This window comes from Anas acuta, chromosome 5, assembly GCF_963932015.1.
Source record: "Anas acuta chromosome 5, bAnaAcu1.1, whole genome shotgun sequence".
Taxonomy (NCBI): domain Eukaryota; kingdom Metazoa; phylum Chordata; class Aves; order Anseriformes; family Anatidae; genus Anas; species Anas acuta.
In genome coordinates, this window is record NC_088983.1 from 61,483,060 (window position 1) to 61,490,968 (window position 7,909).

The 7,909-nt window shown below is 46.4% G+C and overlaps 1 protein-coding gene across 3 annotated transcripts; it reads right to left on the reverse strand.

Moving 5' to 3' along the window:
* Nucleotides 1-777: 777 nt before the first annotated feature.
* CALCB (calcitonin related polypeptide beta) lies at nucleotides 778-5,912 on the reverse strand. Of its 3 annotated transcripts, XM_068685227.1 has the most exons (5): nucleotides 5,816-5,912; nucleotides 4,827-4,922; nucleotides 4,388-4,519; nucleotides 1,364-1,537; nucleotides 778-1,021 (listed from the first exon to the last, which is right to left on the reverse strand). In XM_068685227.1, the coding sequence occupies exons 2-4, from the start codon at nucleotides 4,910-4,912 to the stop codon at nucleotides 1,375-1,377; spliced, it is 381 nt and encodes a 126-aa protein (XP_068541328.1). In that variant the 5' UTR covers nucleotides 4,913-4,922; nucleotides 5,816-5,912; the 3' UTR covers nucleotides 778-1,021; nucleotides 1,364-1,374. The 3 variants fall into 3 exon arrangements, with proteins under 3 accessions (XP_068541328.1, XP_068541327.1, XP_068541329.1); XM_068685226.1 differs by lacking the exons at nucleotides 778-1,021; nucleotides 1,364-1,537 and adding an exon at nucleotides 3,016-3,557 and having other exon boundaries at nucleotides 5,816-5,904; XM_068685228.1 differs by lacking the exons at nucleotides 778-1,021; nucleotides 1,364-1,537 and adding an exon at nucleotides 3,016-3,557 and having other exon boundaries at nucleotides 5,689-5,831.
* Between the last annotated feature and the right edge of the window lie 1,997 nt (nucleotides 5,913-7,909).

Here is a 7,909-nt window from a genome sequence, read left to right on the forward strand (position 1 = left end):
GGCAGCACCACATAAAAATCCATGGATTGCTTCCAGCTACCCTCTTCTCCACTTACTCTAATTATTAGTCCCTGATCTCTAAATAGACTCTGTCTCAGGATTGCTTAAAAGAAACCTACATTTACATAGCACCTTTTCCTCTTTCTTTCTAATTCATTTTTTAAACCTTAGACAAAAATCTACAAAGCATGTTGGGCCATTTCAGCCAAACTACATCCTGTATAAAAAATAAAAATTTGCCTTAACCCACACATGGTGAGTTTTGTCTCTATTGTTTTATTAAGTGGAACTGTGGCCTCTATTTTTTTTTTTAAGTACAAGTCTCATTAAGTGGTGGCTTCCTGAGTTCCTGTGTTATGAATACACATAAAACAGCAGCTAATCTTCCTGTTCTGAACATTTGACTCAAAACCTAGCATTTATAGCTAACAAGGCTGTAGCAAACCACCGGGCCAGATGATTTCCAATGACATTGGGCTAGCGCCAAATGTTTCTGTAAGTGTGTTTAAATGAAAAATCAGTTTCTCAATCCAAGTGTATCTAAAATACTTTTTTTAATTTTGCGCAAATTCACAAATTATACAATATTTAAGTGTTGATTGTTTGTTGGTTGTTTTTTTAAACATACTGTACAGTCAGGTTACTTCAGTGTTTTACATCAAGGCACAGCACGCTATATTATACACATGCCTTGCCAGGCAGCAGTTTGGTATAATCCCCGAGTTTCGGCAGTAGTGCCAGGATAAATAGCAAGAATCACATATATACTAGAAGATAAATAAATAATAGATGCTGTCACATTTTATTTGAAATAGAGTTGCATATAAAAAGAATATACAATAATTTAACTTGAATAACTAGATTCTCTTGTACTATACATAACAGAAGTGTTCTCATTTGTATTAAATAAAACATTTTCAATATTAGGATGCAAAATTAATCTTCTTTTTGGCTGTCTTGAATTATGGAGAAGAGCTCCTTTCATTAGAAATTAAAGTTGGATTTTCAATTTCATGTCAATCTGAAAGAAACAAACACAGAATTACTGATATGCCAATAATGAAATGTTACTGGTAAAATGGGGCAATAAGTCATTTCTACCTAACTGTGGTGTTTAGATAACTAGCTTCAGGACACATTAACTAAGCAAAGCATTTACAAAAGCTCTTCTTCACAGTTTAAACAAGGTACGCTTATATTTATAATGTCTTTTTATACCATTACTTGTCCTATTTTCCCCAGAGGTTTTCCCTGTAAACCTGTTACTCCCCCAGGAACCCTAGAGTTCTGATAACTCAAGTTATCTGAGGGTTGCCTGCACTGAAGACCATTTAGTGCAATGTAGTTACCATATTCACGTTACCATTCAGCTCTTCATATTTGAATGCTTCTTCTTCGCCTGCCGAAAGCCTTAGACCCCACGTTAGTTGGGACAAAGTTGTTCTTGCCCACTCCTCCCGACCTGCTCAGGAAGTCTGCCAGACGATGGGTCACGCAGGTTGCTGTGTTGCATGCCCTCTTCTGTGCTGTTACACTGCTTTTTGAAAGGAAAACAAATGTTAGTTCCCAACGTATCTACTCTGCATGCAACAGAATGTCAGTAACAGGCCATATGCCTAGGAAAGATTTTCCTATAAAAGCAAGCAGGCTTGCTGAGCAGCAAGCACTTACAGCTTCAGTGAGCTTTGCTAACAAGCTCTAAAAGATGCACCTTTATGTTTTTCTAAGTGTCAGGCTCAGTTTACAAAAGGTAGCTGAGCCACATTCTCAGGCAATTGGACCACTCCAGACTTTGAGGGATGCCTGAGCTGTTTCCTACCTCTGGCAAGTCACCACAGCTAGCAGAAAGCTGCTGATAAGGTGCAGATCTGTGGCATTTAGCCAATCTCCCCTTTCCTCCAAAAATTTAAATCTGTGTTTTGTTTACAGTGCTGCTGAAGGATGGTAGCAGAAGTTGATCACTAACTTCTCAGGTCAGCACCATAACACCCAGAAAAGATATGAAATTCTAGCATCACTGGCTAACAGGAGGTTTTTTGATATTTTTTTTCTCCTTCCAGTGATGCTGCTAGGGCTGCACCTGCACAGCAGCCAACCATTTGCTCCTACCCTTTCTTTCAGAGCTGAACCACACATGAGCATACTACTTCCACATATCTAATTGGAATATGGAAACACCTTTCTTGCCATCAGACTCCAGCCTGTTACAGCACATTGCCATGCAAACAGTACAGTGACATCAGGATTTCTTCTAGTAATAATTTTGCAACAAAGGACTTCATGGCCCTTCATATGGTCCTTACTTGGAATAGTCTTCTACTAAAGCAAGGACTTTTTCTTGGAGAAGGAGGGATTTTGCTCATTTAATCATTACAGGATTGTTCACTAACAACTAATATTCTTTATAACATCAGTGCCGTGTTTTGGAACAGGTTTCTGATTACAGGATAGCTGTGGTGCTGCACAGGAAAACTGGAAAGAAGGATATGTAACATCTGTGAGAAAATAGCTCAAGAAAGTCATTTTTTAAAAGAGGCTACAATACCTAAACATTAAGCAAACAGAACTTGGTCTCAATTTACATTCCATACACGCTATATTGTCTTAAAGTAATATAAATATTTTTAATACACTTGGGTTTCAAGTATACTGGTGTGAAGACCTATTATAAAGTTAAATGGAAAAAAGAAAAGAACATTAAATTCTTACCTGGAAGCGTTCAGTATTCAGTTTAAAACAGCATTACAATTCTAGTTTGAACAGCTCTGTATGAGCCTTTCCTGATTCCTTTGTTTCTCAGGATCTTTACCAATAGGATTGTATGCATAATTTGGTTACATATGTGCAATATCTTAGGAGTATAATTTCTATTTCTATCTCATTGCACTTCATCACCTTCCTAAGTTACTCCAGAATTACTTGCATTGCCTCTCTTGAATGTGAATAGAACTTGTAAAAATATTTCTAGCCTTATCTACAAGTCTCACATTCTAAAACAAGTAAACCAAACAGATCTAATCCTTATAGAAAAATAGGTTTATTGAACAAGTGCATGGGCAGGCATGAAAGAGTCTACTCGTACATTTAGTAGCCAGAAATGAAGAACCCTGTCTAGACTTTTTTTTTTTAAATCAATATCTAAGAAAATCATTTGAAATCTCAATGCAGTGCTGTTCATTTTTATTTAGTTTTCCCCTAGCTTGTTATGTGTGTTATGTTCTGTCTTCCTAACATTAAGGTCCATCTCAAACATTCTCTGTCAAAAACAGAATCAAAAGAACATAGCAAAGTTAGCAATCAGAGTTAGATCCACATGCATCAGGTTAAAAAAAAGGGAGAAGGGCAGAAATAAGCATGTCTAGTTGTTTCCTAGGGGTTCCCCATAGTTTGCATAGCGTTCATGTTCCAGGTCACTCAGCACATTTCTTTTCTTGCCAGGAGTTCCAGCCCCGACGTCAGTACGAGGGTAAGTTTGCAATTTGTGCAATTCTTGAGACAGTTTGCCCAGCACACAAGTACTCAGACTGGCACAGCGTTTGGAAATAGGTCTATCCAGGCTGCAGGGGGAAAAAAAAACATGCCCAAAAGAAGAATAATCTCAAACATGCATGGTCATGCATTTCTTCCCTAGACAAATATATATAGTTAGGAAACTCAAAAGAAAAAAAAAAGATAAAAAATAATCTCTCCACATCACATTCCATGCAAGGAAGGTTCATACAAATGCAGTTAGAAGGAATACACTATTTTTTTCCAATGAATTCATTTTGTTGATAAAGCAAGTTAATTAGCCTTTCAGACGGTCACAGTCAGGGGACAAAAAGATTTTAGTTTCCATGTATTCAGCATGCTGTTTAGTCTCTCATACATCACCATGCTTGCAATACAAATCCTGTTAGGATAACGCAAATGTTCTTGCATGCCTTTGCTCTAGGGGAGGAGAGTGGCGCTGCGTGCATTAGGAGGAACACCTCCCCTCTGCCAGGGACTTTCCATGCCTTACAACAGCATGCACTTTCACGACAGAGAATCCAAGAGTGATTGAATGTCCTCTAACATTCCCACTAGGAAAACGTACCTTTTGCTGTCATATTTTAATATAACCCCCTCATTCAAGCTCAAATCGCCCTCCACTTTCAGTCGTAAGAGACAGATAGAAGCAGGTTAACTAGGTGGAAGCCATTCTCCTGATGCCATTGTTAGGATGTTTCTGCATTATCCTTTACCAATTAGGTGACTACAGCTAGCCATAACCCCACCCCCCCCTCCTTCCCCCAAAAAATAAATTACTTGGCTTGTGGAGGGTCTGCTCAGATGGCTCTTGCTGGGTATCAAACACTAACACTGCTCAAGTGCCCTTCTTCTGTCCCAGCACCACGGTCCTTACCTGTTCCCCTCAGAGGCTTGCTCCAGTTCTTCTGCTGTCATCTGTATGAACTCTTTCACCAGTGCATTTAATAGTCTCCGGGCTTCATAGTCACTGAGCGTCACTCTGTCTGTTATGGACTCCAAGCCAGGTCTACGCAGAGGCAAGCAAAACAGGATGACTACAGCCCAGTCTGCTACAGAGAGCCATGCACAGGGAGCAGAGTTTGTCACGCCTTGCTCTGTGTCATTGACAGTGCCTTTCACCGGTGTGAATACGTAAATTGTGCTCATGCACAGCATTAGGTGGTTTATATACGTAGTTAAGAAAAGACAGTATCATAAATAGCATCAGAAGAAGCTAGCTTTTGGTAGCCCTTTCTCCTCCTAGGTCTCTAAAGGAGATTAAATATTTCCATACCATTCAGAGCAAGCACTCAGCAACAGGACCAGCTTCTTACCTGACTGGAGCTGCTTGGAAGCTATCCATCTGGCACACGACCAAGGCATAAACAGCAAGGAAAGATGAAATCTTCAGCATAACCATGATTTCCTCTCTACAACAAAGAGGTACATCAAGCAATGGCTGTTTTCCAATCCCCTCCATCCTATAAGGTCACCATTTCCTAGCTGCAAGTAGCACAAACGCTAACAGCATTTCTTTTCAGTATTACCTTTTCACTGCTGTTGATCATTCCCATTCTGCTTTGGTTTTCTCAGAATTTTAAAATAACTTAGCACTATTACGGGGGATAGAAATGCAGCTTTTTGGGGTTGAAGTTCTGTACAGCAGCATTCAACTTAATGCAGACTCTCTCTTAAACTGGCTGAACACACAGTCCTCTAACTAACTACTGCATACAATGTCATATTCAGTGTGTCCATCACAAACGGGCAGTCACGGGAAAAGAGTTGGGGGAAGAGAGAGGGAGAAAGAGAGAAAAATGCTTAGCGTATAGCATTTTGATAGTACTACTGTTAGCGCTTTCTCCAAAACTGCTCGCTACTTGGCAGTTAGCACACTAACATCCCAGCTCAGGCTAAGCTCATTTCAATAAGCATTCTGAAATCAGAAAAACAGTAAGTTCTGTAAAAGCAGTCACAAGAACAAAGCCCGCAGAAGAAATTTTCACCGGTTTGCTCTGAGATACACCTCTGCTCCTCAAAGCACCGGCTTCTTCGGCTCGGATGAGCACCCCCGCGACTCCCCCCCAAAAAAGCTTCGCTTTTCTTGGCTCCCGCTTCTCCACGCGGGTTCCCGCACAGGTGGCCAAGTTCTCCCCCCGCATACACACACACACACACACCCCTCAGGACCCGCACCTCCGCAAAGCTCCGCACCCCGGCGCGGAGACGGGACGCGGGGGAGCTCCCCGGAGGACGGCGCTGCGGGAGCTGCTGCTGCTGGTGCTGCTGCAGCGCAGCGTGCAGGGCAGGGCGCGGTGCTTACCGGCGGTGCGGTGCGGGGCGATGCGGAGCAGATGCCGGTGGCGCCGCCGAGCCGCGGTGCCGCGCGCTGCCCGCCCGCCGCCCTTTATCCCCGCCGCCGCGGCAGCCTGCGTGGGCGCCCGCGGGGCCCCGCCAACCAATCGCCGCCCCCGCCGCCCGGCCCGGCGCTGACGTCATGCCCCGCTCCGTGACCGTCCCATTCACAAAAATCCGCCGCCGGCGGGGCCGGAGTGTGTGTGTGTGTGGGGGGGGGGGGGGGTCATTCACGGGCCCATCCCCGCCGATCCTCCGGAGCCCCGACGGCTGCGTTCGGGAGGGAGGGGGCGGCCGGGGCGCGAAGCCGGGGTAGGGGCGCAGGGCATGGACGGGAGGGGCCGTCCCCGGCGGGGAGGGGGCGCAGCTCGGAGCTGCTCCGCGGAGCGAGGGGCCCCGGGCAGCCGCCCCTCGAGGAAATCCTCGGCACCACCGTCATCCTCAGCACCACCATCAGCATCATCCTCAGCACCACCATCAGCATCATCAGCATCCTCCTCCCTACCATCAGCATCCTCACCACCATCATCCTCATCACCACCATCATCCTCACCACCACCATCATCCTCACCACCATCATCCTCACCACCACCATCATCCTCACCACCACCATCATCCTCACCACCACCATCATCCTCACCACCATCATCCTCATCACCACCATCATCCTCACCACCACCATCATCCTCACCACCACCATCATCATCCTCACCACCACCATCATCCTCATCACCACGGCCACCGCAGTAAGGCGCCTCTCCCGGGCAGGTGAACGGAAGGCACTCGGGGCGGGGGCCGGCGGTAGCGGATTACCGGGCAGCTGCCCGCCGCCCCATGCATCACCCGCCGAGGGCCCTTTGTCAGGGCGCGGCGGGGCTGCACCTGCCGGCAGGATGTTTGCCGAGGGGGCCGGGAGGAGCAGGGGGGGGGGCTGCAGGTAGCCGCCCGGGACCCCGCGCACCGTGCCTCGGCTTTGGCAGCCGGGTGCGGGCCCCCGGGGGGGTGTTAGAGGAGCCAGGTAGCGCCTGGCGAGCCGCGGAGCAGGTGCCGTGGCGCTGTAAGGTTTTTTTGGCTTCCAAGTTTAAGGAGTAGCGCGGAGTCGCTGCGCCGGGCACCCGCTGGGGGCTTCTCCTTTCCCGGTCGCAGCATCCTCTGGGCGCCCCGGCCCGCAGAGCCCCGTGCCCAGCCCGCTCCGGGGGCTTCGCCCCTGCGGCTTCCCCGCGCTCCCTCGCCGGGCACCCCTCGCACGCCCCCCCGGCGAAGCCTCCTGCTGCCCCCCGCCCGCCCAGCTGGAAATTTCGTTGTAAATGGCACGTCTGCGGCTCGCAACGAGCATCCCTTTTAGCTAGCCTTTCCGAGGCTGCGTTTGCAAACAGCGGGTAGCACCTAAAGGGACGTTCGGCTTTGCTGTTTCAGCGTGGCTTGGACAGCTCCACCAGCAAAGTGTGGGAACTTAAATGAGTGAACTTGCAGTCAGACACCTCGCAAACCGCACTCTTGCTTTCCCCTTCCTCTGTTAACAGTTAATCGTTCAGATATTTGCTTTGGGGATTTATTAACTTTGCACAGAATATTCCTCTTTTAACCTTACAAAAAATCCAGGCGACCCTGCTGGAATAATGTATTTCAGTTCTTCGGGGGGAAAACAAGTTGCATTTCATCTTTCGGTTGATTCAGTCACTCCAAGCGCTTCTCTTGCCAATGCAACTCAGCCGGGGGCTGGAGCCTGCAGGATGCACTGACTGCAGGATTTCAGCTGCCAGCATTTCTACTTCAGGCTTTCACAGGAAGAAACATAAATTTACAGCAACAGGTATTAATGCCAATAGATATAGTTTTGTGCACGTAAAGATGAAATAGTACTTGGATGTTGGCAAGCGCTTAGGCTGCTCCTTGCCAGAGCTAATGGAGGGACTCCCGGCTTGTTCCATTTTTTTTTTTCCTCAATTATACGTCAGCTGGTCTCATCAGATCTATTTTCTTCTTGCAAACCTATCTTCTCTCATACGTAAGACAGAGAAGAAAATTTACAAAATAAAAAGAGCTCCAAAGATCAGTTGGT

What these genes read in the sequence shown, in the direction of transcription:
- CALCB (XM_068685226.1), bottom strand. Translation starts at nt 4,912, where the DNA reads ATGGTTATGCTGAAGATTTCATCTTTCCTTGCTGTTTATGCCTTGGTC. An exon ending in TTCCAAGCAGCTCCAGTCAG is followed by an intron (nt 4,520 to 4,826) that starts GTAAGAAGCTGG and finishes GCCTCTGCGTAG; the next exon opens with ACCTGGCTTGGAGTCCATAA. An exon ending in CAAGCCTCTGAGGGGAACAG is followed by an intron (nt 3,558 to 4,387) that starts GTAAGGACCGTG and finishes TTCCCCCTGCAG; the next exon opens with CCTGGATAGACCTATTTCCA.